We start from the raw sequence: 21,268 nt of genomic DNA, 5'->3' as shown, positions 1-21,268 counted from the left end.
ATAAAGGGGAGTTGTGGCACGGTAGCTGCGGGAAACAGGGGCTGTTCTGGAGACTCAAAGAGTTAAATAATAAAATCTACCTCTTTGGGAATATTAATAGTTTAATGAAGTGCGATAATTAAAAATAATTAATTACGCCCGAGTCCCTCAATGACCCCGCTCCGGTCTCTGCCACACCTCCCGGAAGTCCGCGTTTCCCGCCCTCTCTTTCCATTGGCCGCCGTTCAGCATCTCCCTATTTCCATTGGTTCGTCTGCACGTCAGTCAACATCTCCCCGCCCCCAGCGCCCGACAGGCCAATCACCGGCGGGTGCTACCGTCAGCGCTGACCAATGGCGAGCGGCGGGTTTGGGCGGGGCGGCGGAGGACGCGCGGCACTGATTGGTCGGAGCGGCCTGAGGGGCGGGGCCGGCGCGGGGGGTGTCAAGATGGCGGCGGAGCCGGTGGAGCTGCACAAGCTGAAGGTGCCGCTGGGAGCGGGGACGGGGCCGGGAAAACCGCGGGCGAACGGTGGGGACAGCGGGGACAGAGCCCGGCGAGCGGGACAGCCCCGGGGACAGCGGCTGGGACGGAGGGAGCGCACGGGGAAACGGCGGGAAACGGGCCGGGGGCTTTGGGGGAGCCATGAGGGGGCTCTGAGGGTCTCTGAGGCCCTTAGGAGGGTCTGAGGGGGATCTGGGGGGGTTCTATAGGGGGCCCTGGGGGTCTCAGGAGGGTCTGAGGGGGCCCTGGGGGGCTCTGAGGGGTCCTGAGGGGGATTTGGAGGAATCTCAGGGAATTCCCGAGGGAGTCCTGGGTGGGGGCCCTGAGGGGATCCTGGGAGGGGGGTCCTGGGTGGGATCTGGAGGGGCCTTGAGGGGGCTCTGAGGGGACCCTGGGAATGGTCTGGGGGGGATCTGGAGGGGGGAGCTGGGGGGGCCCTGAGGGGGTGCTGGGTAGGGGTCCTGAGGGGGATCTGAGGGGGTCCAGAGTGGGGGTCCAGAGGGGGTTTGAAGGGGGATCTGAGGGGGCCCTGGGTGGGGGTCCCTGGGGGGGTTTGAAGAGGGATCTGAGGGGGTCATAGTGGGGGTCCTGAGGGGGTTTGAAGGGAAATCTGAGGGGGTCCTGGGTGGGGGTCCTGGGTGGGCCTTGAGGGGGCTCTGAGGGACTGAGGGGGCCCTGGGAATGGTCTGGGATCCACCCCATGGATCCCATCCCATCCCATCCCATCCCATCCCATCCCATCCCATCCCATCCATCCCATCAATCCCATCCATCCCATCCCATCCCATCCCATCCCATGGATCCCATCCCGTCCCGTCCCGTTCCATCCCACCCCACCCCATCCCATCCCATCCCGTCCTGTCCCATCCCATCCCATCCCATCCACCCCACCCATCCCATCCCGTGGATCCCATCCCATCCCGTGGATCCCATCCCACCCCATCCCATCCCACCCCATGGATCCCATCCCACCCCATGGATCCCATCCCATCCCATCCCATCCATCCTATAAATCCCATAAATCCCATCCATCCCATCCCCTCCCCTCCCATCCCACCCCATCCCATCCCATCCCATCCCATCCCGTCCCATCCCACCCCACCCCATCCATCCCATCCATCCCACAAATCCCATAAATCCATCAATCCCATAAATCCCATCCCATCCATCCCATCCATCCCATCCATCCCATCCCACCCCATGGATCCCATCCCACCCCATCCCATCCATCCCATGGATCCCATCCCATCCCATCCCATCCCACCCCATCCCATGGATCCCATCCCCTCCCATCCCATCCCATCCCCTAAATCCCATCAATCCCATCCCATCCCATCCCATCCCATCCCATCCCATCCCATCCCATCCCATCCCATCCCATCCCATCCACCCCATCCACCCCACCCCATGGATCCCATCCCATGGATCCCATCCCATCCACCCCATCCATCCCATGGATCCCATCCCACCCCATCCCATGGATCCCATCCCACCCCATCCCATGGATCCCATCCCATGGATCTCATCCCATCCACCCCATCCATCCCATGGATCCCATCCCATCCACCCCATCCATCCCATGGATCCCATCCCACCCCATCCCATGGATACCATCCCATGGATCCCATGGATCCCATCCCATCCACCCCATCCATCCCATGGATCCCATCCCACCCCATCCCATGGATCCCATCCCACGGATCCCATCCCACCCCATCCCATCCCACCCCATCCCATCCCACAAATCCCCTAAATCCCTAAATCCCCTAAATCCCCTCGCTCCCGTTCCCAGCTGGCCGAGCTGAAGCAGGAGTGCCTGGCGCGGGGCCTGGAAGCCAAAGGCAACAAGCAGGACCTGATCCACCGGCTCCAGGCCTACCTGGAGGAGCACGGTGAGCGCTCCCAAAATTCCCTGATCCCACAAAATTCCCAGCTGGAATTTCCACCTCCCTCAAAAAAAGGAAAAAATCCTCATTTTCCTGCCATTCCCAAGGAATTTTTGCCGCCCTGACCTTTCCCTGTTTTTCTTTCCCAGCTGAGGAGGAGCCCAACGAGGAGGACGTGCTGGGAGAAGAGATTGAGGTGGGAATTTTTGGGATCATCCCGGTTTTCCGGAGGGTTTGGGGTGGGATTGAGGCAGCATTCCGGAATTTCAATCATTTTCCCGTTTTCCCAGCTTTGTTTGGGGTTAAATCTGTTGGGTTTGGGGCCTGGGATGCTCCAGATCCCGGGAACGTGGGATGGGAGATCCCGGATTTTGGGATCTTGGATTTTGGGATTTTGGATTTTGGGATTTTGGTTTTTGGGATCTTGGATTTTGGGATTTTGGATTTTGGGATTTTGGTTTTTGGGATCTTGGATTTTGGGATCCCGGGTTTTGGGTTTGATCCCACCCTGGGATGGGGGAATGCTGGCAAAAGGGGGGATCAGGAGGATTTTGGGAGATTTTGTGGAAATCTGGGGATTTTTCCTTGGGAATGACCATGGGATTTTATGGATTTCCCGTGGATTTTCCACGAATTTTATGGATTTACCTTGAATTTCCCATGGATTTTATGGGTTTCCCAAGGATTTCCCATATTTTCCATAGATTTTATGGATTTTCCCATGGATTTTCCCATGGATTTTCCCATGGATTTTCCCATGGATTTTATGGGTTTCCCATGGATTTCCCATGGATTTCCCATGGATTTTATGGATTTCCCATGGATTTCCCACAGATTTTATGGATTTTATGGGTTTCCCATGGATTTCCCATGGATTTCCCATGGATTTCCCATGGATTTCCCATGGATTTTCTATATTTTCCATGGATTTTTTGGGTTTCTCATGGATTTCCCATTGAGTTTCCATATTTCCCATGGATTTCCCATGGATTTCCCATGGATTTACCTTGAACTTCCCATGGATTTTATGGGTTTCCCATGGATTTCCCATATTTCCCGTGGGTTTCCCATATTTCCCATGGATTTTATGAATTTCCCATGGATTTCCCATGGAATTTATGGGTTTCCCATGGAATTTATGGGTTTCCCATGGATTTTCCATATTTCCCATGGATTTCCCATGGATTTCCCATGGATTTCCCATGGATTTCCCAAGGATTTCCCAAGGATTTTCCATATTTCCCATGGATTTCCCATAGATTTCCCATGGATTTCCCATGGATTTCCCATGGATTTCCCATGGATTTCCCATGGATTTCATGGATTTCCCATGGATTTCCCATGGATTTTCCATATTTCCCAAGGATTTTCCATATTTCCCAAGGATTTTATGGATTTCCCATGGATTTTCCATATTTCCCATGGATTTTATGGATTTCCCATGAATTTCCCAAGGATTTTCCATATTTTCCATGGATTTTCCATGGGTTTCCCAAGGATTTCCCAAGGATTTTCCATATTTCCCATGGATTTCCCATGGATTTCCCATAGATTTCCCATGGATTTCCCATGGATTTCCCATGGATTTCCCATGGATTTCCCATGGATTTCATGGATTTCCCATGGATTTCCCATGGATTTCCCATGGGTTTTCCATATTTTCCATGGATTTCCCATGGATTTCCCAAGGATTTCCCATATTTTCCATGTATTTTATGGGTTTCCCATGGATTTTATGGATTTCCCAGGGATTTTCCATATTTCCCATGGATTTCCCATGGATTTCCCATGGGTTTCCCATGGGTTTCATGGATTTCCCATGGATTTTCCATATTTCCCAAGGATTTTCCATATTTCCCAAGGATTTTATGGATTTCCCATGGGTTTTATGGGTTTCCCATGGATTTTCCATATTTCCCATGGATTTTATGGATTTCCCATGAATTTCCCAAGGATTTTCCATATTTTCCATGGATTTCCCATGGATTTCCCATGGGTTTTCCATATTTTCCATGGGTTTCCTATGGATTTCCCATGGATTTCCCATGGATTTCCCATGGATTTCCCATGGATTTCATGGATTTTTTGGGTTTCTCATGGATTTTATGGATTTCCCATGGATTTCCCATGGATTTCCCATGGATTTCCCGGGTTTCCCATGGATTTCCCATTGAGTTTCCATATTTTCCATGGGTTTCCCATGGATTTTCCATAATTTCCATGGATTTTGTGGGTTTCTCATGGATTTCCCATGGATTTCCCATTGAGTTTCCATGGATTTCCCATGGATTTCCCATGGATTTTCTGTGGATTTCCCATGGATTTTCTATGGATTTCCCATGGGTTTTATGGGTTTCCCATGGATTTTCTTAATTTCCCATGGATTTCCCATGGATTTTCCATATTTCCCATGGATTTTATGGGTTTTCCATGGATTTCCCATATATCCCATGGATTTTCCATGGATTTCCCATGGATTTTCCCATGGATTTCTCATGGATTTCCCATGGATTTTCCATGGATTTTCCATGGATTTTCCATGGATTTCCCATGGATTTCCCATGGATTTCCCATGGATTTCCCATGGATTTTCCCATGGATTTCCCATGGATTTCCCATTGAGTTTCCATATTTTCCATGGGTTTTCCATGGATTTCCCATGGATTTCCCATGGATTTTCCCATGGATTTCCCATGGATTTCCCATGGATTTCCCATGGATTTTCCCATGGATTTCCCATGGATTTCCCATTGAGTTTCCATATTTTCCATGGGTTTTCCATGGATTTCCCACGGATTTCCCACGGATTTGCAGGAGGAGGAGCCCAAGGCGCCGGAGCCGCCGCTGAAGGTGGAGGAGGCGCCGCTGAAGTCGCCAGAATTGTGAGGAAAATTCCTGGCAAAAATCTGGGAATGAGGGGCTGGAAAAGGGAATCTGGGAATTCCTGGGAATGGGAACAGATCCCAAATCCCTCCTGGAGCATCCCTGACCTTTTCCCAAACTTTTTCCAGGATCCAGGAGAAGAAAGTGGTGAAAATCTCCTCCGAGATCTCCCAGATGGAGGTGAAATCCCTTGGAAAATCCCAATTTTCCCTTGGAAAATCCCAATTTTTTTGCTGGAAAATCCCAATTTTTTTTGGTTTTGCTGGAAAATCCCAATTTCCCTGCTGGAAATTCCCGGTTTTTCCCTGGAAATTCCCAGAATTTCCCTTTTTTTCTTTGCCATTTCCCAGAGGATGCAGAAAAGGGCGGAGAGGTTCAACGTCCCCGTCAGCCTGGAGAGCAAAAAGGCGGCGAGGGCGGCGCGGTGAGCCCGGAAAATTGGGAATTTTGGGGGGAATTTGGGAATTTTGGGGGAAAATCAGGAATTCTGGGGGAGGAATTGGGAATTTTTGGGGGGAAATTGGGAATTTGGGGGAAAATTGGGAATTCTGGGGGAGAAATTCAGGAATTCTGAAGAAGAAATTTGGGCATTTTTGGGGGAAATTTGGGAATTTTTTGGGAAAATTTTGGGGGGAAAATTGGGAATTCTGAGGAGGAATTTTGGGTGAAAATTTGGGAATTTTTGGGGAAAATTTGGGTATATTTGGGGGGAAATTTGGGAATTCTGGGGTAGAAATTTGGGAATTCGGGAGAAGAAATATGGGAATTTTGGGGGGAAATTTGGGAATTTTTTGGGAATATTGGGGGGGGAATTTGGGAATTCTGGGGGAGAAATTCAGGAATTTTGGGGGGAAATTTGGGAATTTTTTGGGAATATTTGGGGGGGAATTTAGGAATTGTGGGGCAGAAATTTGGGAATTTTGGGGGGAAAATTGGGAATTTTTTGGGAAAATTTGGGGGGAAATTTGAGAATTCTGAGGGAGAAATTCAGGGATTGTGGGGCAGAAATTTGGGAATTCTGGGGGCAGAAATTTGGGAATTCTGGGTGGAATTTGGGAATTTTTGGGGGGGAATTTGGGAATTCTGGGTGGAAATTTGGGAATTCATGGTGAGATCCCTGTCAGGGCCGGGCTGGAATTCCCAGAGGATTTGTGGGATTTGCCCTAATTCCCAAAATTCCAACCCTAATTCCCAAAATTCCAACCCTAATTCCCAAAATTCCAACCTCAATTCCCAAAATTCCGGCCCTAATTCCCATTTTTTTGCATTCCCACAGGTTCGGCTTGGCCACAATTCCCACAAAAGGTGAGGAAAGGGAATTCCTGGAATTCTGGGAATTCTTGGAATTCTGGGAATTCCCTGGTTTTTCCAATTCCCCCTTTTCCCACATTTCTGGGATTTGGGAATTTTGGGAACCCCAAATTGGTCCCGTAAATTCCTGGAATTTCCCATCCCAAAAAACCCCCAGGGTTTGGGATTTTCCTGGAATTCCTGGGAATTCCCAGTTCTGGGCTGAAATTTGGGAATTTTGGCCAATTCCAACGGGAATTTTCTGCTTTTTCCCAGGACTCTTGGCAGACTCCAAACCCACGGTGAGGAAATCCGGGATTCCCGGGAATTTTGGGAATTCCTGGGGAATTTGGGAGAAATTTGGGGGGAATTTTGGGGAATTTGGGTGGAATTTTGGGAATTCCCACAGAATTTTGGGAATTTGGGTGGAATTTTGGGGAATTCAGTTGGGAATTTGGGTGGAATTTTGGGAATTCAGGTGGAATTTTGGGTGGAATTTTGGGAATTCAGGTGGAATTTTGGGTGGAATTTTGGGAATTCAGTTGGGAATTTTGGTGGAATTTTGGGGAATTCCAATGGGAATTTTGGGAATTCAGTTGGGAATTCAGTTGGGAATTTTGGGTGGAATTTTGGCAAATTAAGGTGGAAATTTTGGGAATTCTGTTGGGAATTTTGGGAATTCAGTTGGGAATTTGGGTGGAATTTTGGGGAATTCCCACAGAATTTTGGGAATTCAGGTGGAATTTGGGGGAATTCCAATGGGAATTCAGTTGGGAATTTTGGTGGAATTTTGGGAATTTGGGTGGATTTTTGAGGGATTCCCATGGAATTTTGGGGAATTCAGTTGGGAATTTTGGGGAATTCCAATGGGAATTCAGTTGGGAATTTTGGTGGAATTTTGGGAATTCAGTTGGGAATTCGGGTGGAATTTTGGGAATTTGGGTGGATTTTTGAGGGTTTCCCACGGAATTTTGGGAATTTGGGTGGAATTTTGGGAATTCAGGTGGAATTTTGGGGATTTTGGGTGGAATTTGGGTGGATTTTTGAGGGATTCCCATGGAATTTTGGGTGGAATTTGGGGGAATTCCAATGGGAATTTTGGTGGAATTTGGGGGAATTCAGTTGGGAATTTTGGGAATTCACTTGGGAATTCGGTCGAATTTTGGGGAATTCCAATGGGAATTCAGTTGGGAATTCAGGTGGAATTTTTGGGAATTCAGTTGGGAATTTTGGGGAATTCTGTTGGGAATTCTGTTGGGAATTTTGGTGGAATTTTGGGGAATTTTAGGGAATTTGAGTGGATTTTTGAGGGATTCCCACGGAATTTAGGTGGAATTTGGGGGAATTCCAATGGGAATTTTGGGAATTCAGTTGGGAATTCGGGTCGAATTTTGGGGAATTCCAATGGGAATTCAGTTGGGAATTTGGGTGGAATTTTGGGGAATTTGAGTGGAATTTGGGTGGATTTTTGAGGGATTCCCACGGAATTTTGGGGGGAATTTTGGGGAATTTGGGTGGAATTTTGGGTGGAATTTTGGGAATTCTGTTGGGAATTTTGGGAATTCAGAGGGAATTTGGGTGGAATTTGGGGAATTTTGGGTGGAATTTTGAGGGATTCCCTGGGAATTTGGGTGGAATTTGGGGAATTTAGGTGGATTTTTGAGGGATTCCCATGGAATTTTGGGAATTCAGTTGGGAATTTTGGTGGAATTTTGGGAATTCCCATGGGAATTTTGGGAATTCAGGTGGAATTTTGGGAAATTCACTTGGGAATTCACTTGGGAATTTTGGTGGAATTTTGGGGAATTTGGGTGGAATTTGGGTGGATTTTTGAGGGATTCCCATGGAATTTTGGGTGGAATTTTGGCAATTCAGGTGGAATTTTGGGGAATTCCAATGGGAATTTTGGTGGAATTTTCAGGAATTCCAATGGGAATTTTGGGTCGCAATTCCCAAAAAATCCCTGCAGTTTTTCCAGGATCAGCCCCTCTGGAAAAGCCCCCAGAGCTGGGGAAATTTTTGGGAATTTTTGGGGAATTTTTTGGGAATTTGATTCTGAAATTTTCCCCTTTGGAAGCGCCGGGGCTCCCAAATTTCCTTTTTCCCAAATCCCAAATTTCCTTTTTTTCCCAAATCCCAAATTTCCCAAATCCCAAATTTCCCAAATCCCAAATCCCAAATTTCCTTTTTCCCAAATTTCCTTTTTCCCCAAATCCCAAATTTCCTTTCCCCAAATCCCAAATTTCCTTTTTCCCAAATTTCCTTTTCCCCAAATCCCAAATTTCCTTTTCCCCAAATCCCAAATTTCCCAAATCCCAAATCCCAAATTTCCCAAATCCCAAATTTCCTTCTCCAAATTTCCTTTTCCCAAATCCCAAATTTCCTTTTCCCCAATCCCAAATTTCCCAAATCCCAAATTTCCTTTTTCCCAAATCCCAAATTTCCTTTTCCCAAATCCCAAATTTCCTTTTCCCAAATCCCAAATTTCCTTTTCCCAGATAAACCTGGAAAAGCTCAAGGAAAGGGCCCAGAGGTTCGGCCTCAACGTCTCCTCCCTCTCCAGGAAGGTGAGAGTTGGGAATTTTGGGAATTTTGGGAATTCTGGGAATTTTGGGATTCGGGGATTGGGGTTTTTTGGGATTGGGGTTTTTGGGAATTTCGGGACTTGGGAATTTGGGTTTTTGGGGATTGGGGTTTTTTTGGGAATTTTGGGTTTTTTGGGATTGGGGTTTTTGGGATTCGGGTTTTTGGGGATTTTGGGATTCGGGGATTGGGGTTTTTCAGGGATTTGGGAATTTGGGACTTGGGAATTTGGGGTTTTTGGGAGTTGAGGTTTTTGGGGATTGGGGTTTTTGGGGATTTTGGTTTTTTGGGAATTTTGGGATTTGGGAATTGGGGTTTTTGGGGATTGGGGTTTTTGGGGATTTTGGAATTTGGGACTTGGGAATTTGGGGTTTTTGGGATTTGGGGTTTTTGGGAATTGGGTTTTTGGGGATTGGTTTTTTTTTGGGAATTTTGATTTTTTGGGGGTTTGGATTTTTCAGGAATTGACATTTTTGGGATTTGGGGTTTTTAGGATTTGAGGTTTTTGGGAATTGGGGTTTTGGGGATTGGGGGTTTGGGGTTTTCAGGAATTTCCCTGCCCTGGAAGGGGCTCGGGAAGGACCCCAGGGATCCATTCCCGACATTCCCAACATTCCCGACATTCCCGACATTCCCAACATTCCCGACATTCCCGACATTCCCAACATTCCCGACATTCCCAACATTCCCAACATTCCCGACATTCCCAACATTCCCGACATTCCCAATCCCGTTCCCAGAGTGAGGAGGATGAGAAGCTGAAGAAGAGGAAGGAAAGGTTTGGGATCGTCACCGGGGCCGGCGCCGCCGAGGATTCCGAGGTGGGGCTGGAATTCCTGGGATTTGGGGCTGGAATTCCTGGAATTTGGGGCTCGAAATTCCTGGAATTTGGGGCTGGAATTCCCGGGATTTGGGGCTCAGAATTCCTGGGATTTGGGGCTGGGAATTCCTGGGATTTGGGGCTCAAAATTCCTGGGATTTGGGGTTGGGAATTCCCAGGATTTGGGGCTGAGAATTCCTGGGATTTGGGGTTGGGAATTCCTGGGATTTGGGGTTGGGAATTCCTGGGATTTGGGGTTGGAATTCCCGGGATTTGGGGCTGGGAATTCCTGGAATTTGGGGCTCAAAATTCCTGGGATTTGGGGTTGGGAATTCCTGGGATTTGGGGTTTGGAATTCCTGGGATTTGGGGCTGGGAATTCCCGGGATTTGGGGTTTGGAATTCCCGGGATTTGGGGTTGGGAATTCCCGGGATTTGGGGCTGGGAATTCCCAGGATTTGGGGCTCAAAATTCCCGGGATTTGGGGCTGGGAATTTCCGGGATTTGGGGCTGGGAATTCCCAGAATTTGGGGTTGAGAATTCCCGGGATTTGGGGCTCGAAATTCCTGGAATTTGGGGCTGGGAATTCCTGGGATTTGGGGCTGGAATTCCTGGGATTTGGGGTTGAGAATTCCCGGGATTTGGGGCTGGGAATTCCTGGGATTTGGGGCTGGGGATTCCCAAGATTTGGGGTTGTGAATTCCCGGGATTTGGGGTTTGGAATTCCTGGGATTTGGGGCTCAAAATTCCCGGGATTTGGGGCTCGAAATTCCTGGGGTTTGGGGTTGGGAATTCCTGGGATTTAGGGCTCAAAATTCCCGGGATTTGGGGCTCAGAATTCCTGGGATTTGGGGTTGGGAATTCCTGGGATTTGGGGTTTGGAATTCCCAGGATTTGGGGCTGGGAATTCCTGGGATTTGGGGTTGGAATTCCTGGGATTTGGGGCTGGGAATTCCCGGGATTTGGGGTTTGGAATTCCCAGGATTTGGGGCTGGGAATTCCTGGGATTTGGGGTTGGAATTCCCGGGATTTGGGGTTGGGAATTCCCGGGATTTGGGGCTGGGAATTCCCGGGATTTGGGGCTGGGAATTCCCAAGATTTGGGGTTGGGAATTGCTGAGATTTGGGGCTCAAAATTCCCGGGATTTGGGGCTCGAAATTCCTGGGGTTTGGGGTTTGGAATTCCCAGGATTTGGGGCTCAAAATTCCCGGGATTTAGGGTTGGGAATTCCTGGGATTTAGGGTTGGGAATTCCTGGGATTTGGGGTTGGGAATTCCTGGGATTTGGGGCTCGAAATTCCTGGGATTTGGGGCTGAGAATTCCCGGGATTTGGGGCTGGGAATTCCCGGGATTTGGGGTTTGGAATTCCCAGGATTTGGGGTTTGGAATTCCTCGGATTTGGGGCTGGGAATTCCCAGAATTTGGGGTTGAGAATTCCCGGGATTTGGGGTTGGGAATTCCTGGGATTTGGGGCTCGAAATTCCTGGAATTTGGGGCTGGGAATTCCTGGGATTTGGGGCTGGGAATTCCCAGGATTTGGGGTTGGGGATTCCCAAGATTTGGGGAGGGAATTCCCGGGATTTGGGGTTGGAATTCCCGGGATTTGGGGCTCAAAATTCCTGGGATTTGGGGTTGGGAATTCCTGGGATTTGGGGCTGAGAATTCCCGGGATTTGGGGTTTGGAATTCCTGGGATTTGGGGTTTGGAATTCCTGGGATTTGGGGCTCAAAATTCCTGGGATTTGGGGCTCAAAATTCCTGGGATTTGGGGCCCGAAATTCCTGGGATTTGGGGCTGGGAATTCCCGGGATTTGGGGTTGGGAATTCCCGGGATTTGGGGCTGGGAATTCCTGGGAATCCCTGGGCTCATCCCAAAACCTCCTCCCAATTCCCAACCCTTGAGAGATCCAAGGATCTGGGGATTTTTTCCATGGATTTTGGGGGGTTTTCCATGGATTTAGGGCCATTTTCCAGGGATTTGAGGGAATTTTCCGTGGGATTTTGGGATTCTTTTCCCAGGGATTTTGGGATTTTTCTCCCAGGAATTTGGGGCTGTTTTTCCCAGGAATTTGGGACCAACTTCCCAGGAATTCCAGGCCATTTTTCCATGAATTTCAGGACAGTTTTCCCAGGAATTCAAGGCCATTTTTCCAGGAATTTCAGGACAGTTTTCCCAGGGATTTTGGGGCTGTTTTTCCAGGAATTTGGGGCTGTTTTTCCATGAATTTCAGGACAGTTTTCCCAGGAATTTGGGGCCATTTTTCCATGAATTTCAGGACAGTTTTTCCAGGGATTTTGGGATTTTTCTCCCAGGGATTTGGGGCCATTTTCCCTGGAATTCCAGGCCATTTTCCCTGGAATTTCAGGACAGTTTTCCCAGGAATTTGGGGCCATTTTTCCATGAATTTCAGGACAATTTTCCCAGGGATTTTGGGATTTTCCTCCCAGGGATTTTGGGCCATTTTTCCAGGAATTTCAGGACAATTTTCCCAGGGATTTTGGGGCTGTTTTTCCCAGGGATTTGGGGCCATTTTTCCATGAATTTCAGGACAGTTTTTCCAGGGATTTTGGAATTTTTCTCCCAGGGATTTGGGGCTGTTTTTTCCAGGAATTTGGGACCAATTTCCCAGGAATTTGGGGCCATTTTTCCATGAATTTCAGGACAGTTTTCCCAGGAATTTGGGGCCATTTTCCCTGGAATTTCAGGACAGTTTTCCCCAGGGATTTGGGGCCATTTTTCCAGGAATTTCAGGACAATTTTCCCAGGAATTTGGGACCAATTTCCCAGGAATTCCAGGCCATTTTTCCATGAATTTCAGGACAGTTTTCCCAGGGATTTTGGGACTTTTCTCCCAGGAATTTGGGGCCATTTTCCCAGGAATTTCAGGACAATTTTCCCAGGAATTCCAGGCCATTTTTCCATGAATTCCAGGCCATTTTTCCATGAATTTCAGGACAGTTTTCCCAGGGATTTTGGGGCTGTTTTTCCCCAGGGATTTGGGGTCATTTTTCCAGGAATTTCAGGACAATTTTCCCAGGAATTTGGGGATAATTCTCCCAGGGATTTGGGGCCATTTTTCCAGGAATTTGGGACCAACTTCCCAGGAATTCCAGGCCATTTTTCCATGAATTTCAGGACAGTTTTCCCAGGGATTTTGGGGCTGTTTTTCCAGGAATTTGGGGCCATTTTCCCTGGAATTTCAGGACAGTTTTCCCAGGAATTTGGGGCCATTTTTCCATGAATTTCAGGACCGTTTTCCCAGGGATTTTGGGACTTTTCTCCCAGGGATTTGGGGCCATTTTTCCAGGAATTTGGGACCAATTTCCCAGGAATTTGGGGCCATTTTTCCATGAATTTCAGGACAGTTTTCCCAGGGATTTTGGGACTTTTCTCCCAGGGATTTGGGGCCATTTTCCCTGGAATTTCAGGACAATTTTCCTAGGAATTTGGGGCTGTTTTTCCATGAATTTCAGGACAGTTTTCCCAGGGATTTTGGGGCTGTTTCTCCCAGGAATTTTGGGCCGTTTTCCCAGGAATTTCAGGACAGTTTTCCCAGGAATTTTGAGATCTTTTCCCCAGGAACTCAGGGTTTGGAATTCTCTGTTTTGAACCATTTTTCCTCTGCAAAACCCCCCCCAAATCCCAGAATTTTCCCCCCTTTTGGAATCAGGAATTTCCCCATTCCCACCCCCTTCCCTCTCCTTCTTTTTCCCGGGATTCTCCTCATGGATTTCTGGAATTTTCCCTCTTTTTGGCCCTTCCCAAATCCAGGCAAAGAAGCGGAAAAGGGCGGAAAGGTTCGGGATCGTCTGAGCTGCTCCGGCCTCTCCTCAGGTCAGGATTCCCTTTGCCCTCATTCCCGATTTTCCATGGAATTTCCAGCCCCCCACCCCAAGGAAATTCCCTCTTTTTTTTTTTCCTTTGGAGAATTTTGCTCCTCAGGTTTTTTAATTTTTACCCCCAAAAAAATCGGAGAGGAAAAGGAGGAGCTGGGCTTGGGAGGGAGGGAATTCCCAAATCTGGGGCACAATTCCCAAAATGTTGGAGTTTTCCAGGGATTTGGGGCTCATTTTCCAGGGATTTGGGGCTCATTTTCCAGGGATTTGGGGCTCATTTTCCAGGGATTTTGGGGTTGTTTTTCCAGGTATTTGGGGCTCATTTTCCAGGGATTTTGGAGCCATTTTTCCAAGGGATTTGGGGATCTTTTTCCAAGGATTTTGGAGCCATTTTTCCAAGGGTTTGGGGTCGTTTTTCCATGGATTTGGGGATCTTTTTCCAAGGATTTTGGAGCCATTTTTCCAAGGATTTGGGGCTCATTTTCCAGGGATTTTGGAGCCATTTTTCCAAGGGATTTGGGGTTGTTTTTCCCAGGATTTTGGGGCCATTTTTCCAGGGATTTTGGGTTGTTTTTCCATGGATTTGGGGCTCATTTTCCAGGGATTTTGGGGCTGTTTTTCCCGGGATTTTGGGGCTGTTTTTCCATGGATTTGGGGCTCATTTTCCAGGGATTTTGGGGCCGTTTTTCCATGGATTTTGGGGTTGTTTTTCCCAGGATTTGGGGATGTTTTTCCCAGGATTTGGGGTTGTTTTTCCAGGGATTTTGGGGCTGTTTTTCCATGGATTTGGGGCTCATTTTCCATGGATTTGGGGCTCATTTTCCAGGGATTTTGGGGCTGTTTTTCCATGGATTTGGGGCTCATTTTCCAGGGATTTTGGGGCCGTTTTTCCAGGGATTTTGGGGTTGTTTTTCCATGGATTTGGGGTTGGTTTTCCCAGGATTTTGGGGCCGTTTTTCCAGGGATTTGGGGCCGTTTTCCCATGGATTTGGGGCTCATTTTCCAGGGATTTTGGGGCTGTTTTTCCAGGGATTTTGGGGTTGTTTTTCCCATGGTTTTGGAGCCATTTTTCCCAGGATTTGGGGCCATTTTTCCAAGGGTTTGGGGTTGTTTTTCCAGGTATTTGGGGTTGTTTATCTCAGGATTTAGGGGTTGTTTTTCCAGGGATTTTGGAGCCATTTTTCCAGGGATTTGGGGCTCATTTTCCAGGGATTTTGGGGATGTTTTTCCATGGATTTGGGGCTCATTTTCCAGGATTTTGGGGCCGTTTCTCCATGGATTTGGGGCTCATTTTCCAGGGATTTTGGGGATGTTTTTCCATGGATTTTGGAGCCATTTTTCCAGGGATTTTGGGGCTGTTTTTCCATGGATTTGGGGCTGTTTTTCCATGGATTTGGGGCTCATTTTCCAGGGATTTGGGGGTCGTTTTTCCAAGGTTTTTGGAGCCATTTTTCCCAGGATTTGGGGTTGTTTTTCCATGGATTTGGGGTTGTTTTTCCCAGGATTTTGGGGCTCATTTTCCATGGATTTGGGGCTCATTTTCCAGGGATTTTGGGGCTGTTTTTCCAGGGATTTGGGGCTCATTTTCCAGGGATTTGGGGCTCATTTTCCAGGGATTTGGGGCTCGTTTTTCCAGGGATTTTGGAGCCATTTTTCCACGGGTTTAGGGTTGTTTTTCCAGGTATTTGGGGTTGTTTTTCCCAGGATTTTGGGGTCGTTTTTTCAGGGATTTGGGGCTCATTTTCCAGGGATTTTGGGGTTGTTTTTCCAGGGATTTGGGGATCTTTTTCCAAGGATTTTGGAGCCATTTTTCCAAGGGTTTGGGGTTGTTTTTCCATGATTTTGGGGCTGTTTTTCCACGGATTTGGGGCTCATTTTCCAGGGATTTGGGGCTCATTTTCCCAGGATTTTGGGGCTGTTTTTCCTTGGATTTGGGGTTGTTTTTCCCAGGATTTTGGGGCTCTTTTTCCATGGATTTGGGGCTGTTTTTCCAGGGATTTTGGGGCTGTTTTTCCAGGGATTTTGGGGCTCATTTTCCAGGGATTTTGGGGTTGTTTTTCCAGGGATTTGGGGCTCATTTTCCAGGTATTTGGGGCTCATTTTCCAGGGATTTTGGAGCCATTTTTCCAAGGGATTTGGGGATCTTTTTCCAAGGATTTTGGAGCCATTTTTCCAAGGGTTTGGGGTTGTTTTTCCATGGATTTGGGGCTCATTTTCCAGGGATTTTAGGGCTGTTTTTCCAAGGATTTTGGGGCTCTTTTTCCAGGGATTTTGGGGCTGTTTTTCCATGGATTTGGGGCTCATTTTACAGGGATTTTAGGACTGTTTTTCCAGGGATTTGGGGCTCATTTTCCAGGGATTTTGGAGCCATTTTTCCAAGGGATTTAGGGATGCTTTTCCAGGGATTTTGGGGCCGTTTTTCCATGGATTTGGGGCTCATTTTCCAGGGATTTTGAGGCCGTTTTTCCATGGATTTGGGGCTCATTTTCCAAGGATTTTGGGGATGTTTTTCCCATAGTTTTGGGGCCATTTTTCCAGGGATTTTGGGGCCGTTTTTCCATGAATTTGGGGCTCATTTTCCAGGGATTTGGGGATCTTTTTCCAAGGATTTCGGAGCCATTTTTCCAAGGGTTTGGGGTTGTTTTTCCAGGTATTTGGGGTTGTTTATCTCAGGATTTTGGGGTTGTTTTTCCAGGGATTTTGGAGCCATTTTTCCAGGGATTTGGGGCCGTTTTTCCATGGATTTGGGGCTCATTTTCCAGGGATTTTGGGGTTGTTTTTCCAGGGATTTTGGAGCCATTTTTCTCCAGGATTTGGGGCTGATTTTCCCAGGATTTTGGGGCCGTTTCTCCATGGATTTGGGGCTCATTTTCCATGGATTTTGGTGTTGTTTTTCCAGGGATTTTGGGGCTCTTTGTCCATGGATTTGGGGCCGTTTCTCCAAGGATTTGGGGCTGTTTTTCCATGGATTTGGGGCTCATTTTCCAGGGATTTGGGGGTCGTTTTTCCAAGGATTTTGGAGCCATTTTTCCACGGGTTTGGGGTTATTTTTCCAGGTATTTGGGGTTGTTTTTCCCAGGATTTTGGGGCTGTTTTTCCTTGGATTTGGGGCTCATTTTCCAGGGATTTTGAGGCCGTTTTTCCATGGATTTGGGGATGTTTTTCCCATGGATTTGGGGCTCATTTTCCAGGGATTTTGGGGCCGTTTTTCCAGGGATTTTGGAGCCATTTTTCCCAGGATTTGGGGTTGTTTTTCCAGGGATTTTGGGGTTGTTTTTCCATGGATTTGGGGTTGGTTTTCCCAGGATTTTGAAGCCATTATTCCCAGGATTTTGGGGCCGTTTCTCCATGGATTTGGGGCTCATTTTCCAGGGATTTTGGGGCTGTTTTTCCATGGATTTGGGGCTCACTTTCCATGGATTTTGGGGCTCATTTTCCAGGGATTTTGGGTTGTTTTTCCCAGGATTTTGGGGCTCATTTCCATGGATTTGGGGCTCATTTTCCAAGGATTTTGGGGATGTTTTTCCCATGGTTTTGGGGCCATTTTTCCAGGGATTTGGGGCTCATTTTCCAGGGATTTGGGGCTCATTTTCCAGGGATTTGGGGCTCATTTTCCAGGGATTTTGGGGTCGTTTCTCCATGGTTTTGGGGCTCATTTTCCAGGGATTTTGGGGCTGTTTTCCCATGGATTTGGGGCTGTTTTTCCAGGGATTTTGGGGCTCATTTTCCATGGATTTGGGGCTCATTTTCCAAGGCTTTTGGGGCAGTTTTTCCATGGATTTGGGGCTCATTTTCCCGGGATTTTGGGGCCGTTTTTCCATGGATTTGGGGCTCATTTTCCAGGGATTTTGGGGCTGTTTTTCCATGGATTTGGGGCTCATTTTCCAGGGATTTTGGGGTTGTTTTTCCAGGGATTTTGGGGCTCATTTTCCAGGGATTTTGGGGTCGTTTTTCCAAGGATTTTGGAGCCATTTTTCCAAGGGTTTGGGGTTGTTTTTCCCAGGATTTTGGGGCCGTTTCTCCATGGATTTGGGGCTCATTTTCCATGGATTTTGGTGTTGTTTTTCCAGGGATTTTGGGGCTCTTTTTCCATGGATTTGGGGTTGTTTTTCCCAGGATTTTGAGGCCGTTTTTCCATGGATTTGGGGCTCATTTTCCAGGGATTTTGGGGCTGTTTTTCCATGGATTTGGGGCTCTTTTTCCCAGGATTTTGAAGCCATTATTCCCAGGATTTTGAGGCCGTTTTTCCATGGATTTGGGGCTCATTTTCCAGGGATTTGGGGCTGTTTTTCCAGGGATTTTGGAGCCATTTTTCCAGGGATTTTGGGGCTGTTTTTCCCAGGATTTTGGGGCTCATTTTCCAGGGATTTTGGGGCTCTTTTTCCAGGGATTTGGGGCTGTTTTTCCAGGGATTTTGGGGTTGTTTTTCCATGGATTTGGGGTTGGTTTTCCCAGGATTTTGAAGCCATTATTCCCAGGATTTTGGGGCCGTTTTTCCAGGGATTTGGGGCCGTTTTTCCATGGATTTGGGGCTCATTTTCCATGGATTTGGGGCTCATTTTCCAGGATTTTGGGGCTCATTTTCCATGAATTTGGGGCTCATTTTCCTGGGATTTTGGGGATATTCATGGAGCAGCTCCCATGGGAATCACGTCTATCCCCATCTCTGTGGGATTTTTGGGGAATTTCCCATGGAATCCAAGCAGGAATTCCAAGGATTTCTTGCATTTCCAGGTGGGCCTTGCCTGAACCCTTCCCCTGTTGAAGACTTGGAGCTCCCAGCATTGGGAATTTCGGGAATCTCATCCCGGAGCCGTGGGAGCGGCGGGGCCGGGGCCATTCCCGGAATTCCGGGGCCATTCCCAGCCCAAGAGATTCTATTTTTTTGGGAATTCTCCTTTTCCATCCTCGGGGAACCTCAGAAATTCCCGGGATGCTCCTTTTTCCCATCCCGAAAATCCTCCGGGTTTTTTCCCAGTTTTTTCCCAGGTTTTGTATTCCCGGTTTTTTCTATTTTCCCGGATTTTCCCCTCGGAAGGGTCGGGCGCTGCCCCTGGTCCCACATTTCCCAATAAAAATCTTCCCCTTTTCCAAGGAAATTCCATTTTTGTTTTGCCAGGGGTTTGCACGTGGGGCTGGAACTGCGGGAATTCCCTCCTTTCCTGGAGTATTCCTGAGGTTTTCCGGGAATTCCTGGTCTTAAATCCAGGTTTTCCCGAGGTTTTCCCGGAATTCCTGGTCTTAAATCCGGGTTTTCCCGAGGTTTTCCTGGGATTTTCCAGGAATTCCTGGTCTTAAATCCAGGTTTTCCTGAGGTTTTCTGGGAATTCCTGGTGTTAAATCCGGGTTTGCTCAAGCTTTTCCTGGGATTTTCCAGGTTTTCCCGAGGTTTTCCAGGAATTCCTGCAGTTTTCCTGGTGTTTTCCAGATTTTCCTGAGGTTTTCCAGGAATCCCTGGTGTTAAATCCAGGTTTTCCCGAGGTTTTCCTGGGATTTTCCAGGAATTCCTGGTCTTAAATCCAGGTTTTCCTGAGGTTTTCCGGGAATTCCTGGTCTTAAATCCAGGTTTTCTCAAGCTTTTCCTGGGATTTTCCAGGAATTCCTGAGGTTTCCCAGGAATTCCTGCAGTTTTCCTGGTGTTAAATCCAGATTTTCCTGAGATTTTTTCAGGAATTCCCAGTGTTAAATCCAGGTTTTCCTGAGGTTTTCCGGGAATTCCTGGTGTTAAATCCGGGTTTGCTCAAGGTTTTCCTGGGATTTTCCAGGAATTCCCGAGGTTTCCCAGGAATTCCTGCAGTTTTCCTGGTGTTATCAAATTTTCCCGAGGTTTTCCCGGAATTCCTGGTGTTAAATCCAGGTTTTCCTGAGGTTTTCCTGAGGTTTTCCAGGAATTCCTGGTCTTAAATCCAGGTTTTCCTGGGATTTTCCAGGAATTCCCGAGGTTTTCCAGGCTGGGGAGGCCTTGGGGGTGTCCTGGAGGCTCTGGCCAGGCTGGACAGAGGGGACACGGCCAGGATGGACATTGGGGACAGGGCCAGGATGGACATTGGGGACAGGGCCAGGATGGACATTGGGGACCTGGACATTGGGGACATGGCCAGGATGGACATTGGGGACAGGGCCAGGATGGACATTGGGGACATGGACACTGGGGACATGGCCAGGATGGACATTGGGGACATGGACATTGGGGACATGGCCAGGATGGACATTGGGGACCTGGACATTGGGGACAGGGCCAGAATGGCCATTGGGGACAGGGCCAGGATGGCCATTGGGGACAGGGCCAGGATGGACATTGGGGACAGGGCCAGGATGGACATTGGGGACATGGCCAGGATGGACACTGGGGACACGGCCAGGATGGACATTGGGGACCTGGACATTGGGGACATGGACATTGGGGACACGGCCAGGATGGACATTGGGGACAGGGCCAGGATGGACATTGGGGACAGGGCCAGGATGGACATTGGGGACATGGACACTGGGGACAGGGCCAGGCTGGACAGAGGGGACACGGCCAGGATGGACACTGGGGACATGGACATTGGGGACAGGGCCAGGATGGACACTGGGGACATGGCCAGGATGGACATTGGGGACATGGACATTGGGGACAGGGCCAGAATGGACATTGGGGACAGGGCCAGGATGGACATTGGGGACATGGCCAGGATGGACATTGGGGACAGGGCCAGGATGGACATTGGGGACACGGCCAGGAGGGACATTGGGGACATGGCCATTGGGGACAGGGCCAGGCTGGACAGAGGGGACACGGCCAGGATGGACATTGGGGACATGGACATTGGGGACAGGGCCAGGCTGGACATTGGGGACATGGCCAGGATGGACATTGGGGACATGGACACTGGGGACAGGGCCAGGATGGCCATTGGGGACAGGGCCAGTGGCCGCAGGGCCCCCAGCCGGCCAGGCCCGATTGGAGCCACGTCCCTGTGTCCAGTCCCTGTTGGGCCCTGTGGGGTCCCTGCCCACCCTGTCCCCTCCCCTGCCTCAGTGTCCCCCCCCCTTGGTGCCACCTCGCTGTCCCCTCAGCCCTAATTAGCCGGGGACATTCCTGGCATAGCTGCAGCCCCTAATGAGGCTCCATAAAGCAGCCCCGGGCCGGCTCCTGGGGCTGCTTGTAAAATCCCCCTTTAAAATCCTCCCCCCATTAAAATCCTCCCCCATTAAAATCCCCCCTTAAAATCCCCCCGTAAAATCCCCCCTTAAACTCCACCCTTAAGATCCTCCCCCATTAAAATCCCCCTTAAACTCCCCTTAAAATCTCCCATTAAAATCCCCTCCCCTTAAAATCCTCCATTAAAATCCCCCCTTAAAATCCTCCCCCCTTAAAATCCTCCCCCCTTAAACTCCCCCCTTAAACTCCCCCCTTAAAATCCTCCCTTAAAATCCCCCCTTAAAATCCTCCCCCATTAAAATTCCCCCTTAAAATCCCCCATTAAAATCCCTCCTTAAAAT

General features: G+C 48.5%; 1 protein-coding gene across 2 annotated transcripts; it reads left to right on the top strand.

The window, feature by feature from the left end:
• Positions 1 to 344: 344 nt before the first annotated feature.
• On the top strand, positions 345 to 18,879 carry SARNP (SAP domain containing ribonucleoprotein). Of its 2 annotated transcripts, XM_071420486.1 has the most exons (12): positions 345 to 464; positions 2,276 to 2,375; positions 2,519 to 2,565; positions 5,184 to 5,251; positions 5,381 to 5,432; positions 5,603 to 5,676; positions 6,529 to 6,557; positions 6,819 to 6,844; positions 9,041 to 9,109; positions 9,866 to 9,946; positions 13,716 to 13,778; positions 18,515 to 18,879. In XM_071420486.1, exons 1-11 carry the CDS (start codon positions 429 to 431, stop codon positions 13,755 to 13,757), a joined length of 624 nt encoding a protein of 207 aa, XP_071276587.1. In that variant the 5' UTR covers positions 345 to 428; the 3' UTR covers positions 13,758 to 13,778; positions 18,515 to 18,879. The 2 variants fall into 2 exon arrangements, with proteins under 2 accessions (XP_071276587.1, XP_071276588.1); XM_071420487.1 differs by lacking the exon at positions 9,041 to 9,109.
• Positions 18,880 to 21,268: the final 2,389 nt, after the last annotated feature.

This window comes from Agelaius tricolor, unplaced genomic scaffold (assembly GCF_023055355.1).
Source record: "Agelaius tricolor isolate 1412-34295 unplaced genomic scaffold, bAgeTri1.0.p SCAF_144, whole genome shotgun sequence".
In the NCBI taxonomy this organism is placed as follows: Eukaryota; Metazoa; Chordata; class Aves; order Passeriformes; family Icteridae; genus Agelaius; species Agelaius tricolor.
This window is presented reverse-complemented; position numbering and strand designations above follow the sequence as displayed.

Bases quoted from the DNA above. Each gene is read 5' to 3' on its own strand.
- SARNP (XM_071420486.1), top strand. From the start codon at position 429: ATGGCGGCGGAGCCGGTGGAGCTGCACAAGCTGAAG. The intron at 2,566-5,183 runs GTGGGAATTTTT...ACGGATTTGCAG, and splicing joins TGCTGGGAGAAGAGATTGAG to GAGGAGGAGCCCAAGGCGCC. The intron at 5,433-5,602 runs GTGAAATCCCTT...GCCATTTCCCAG, and splicing joins CCGAGATCTCCCAGATGGAG to AGGATGCAGAAAAGGGCGGA.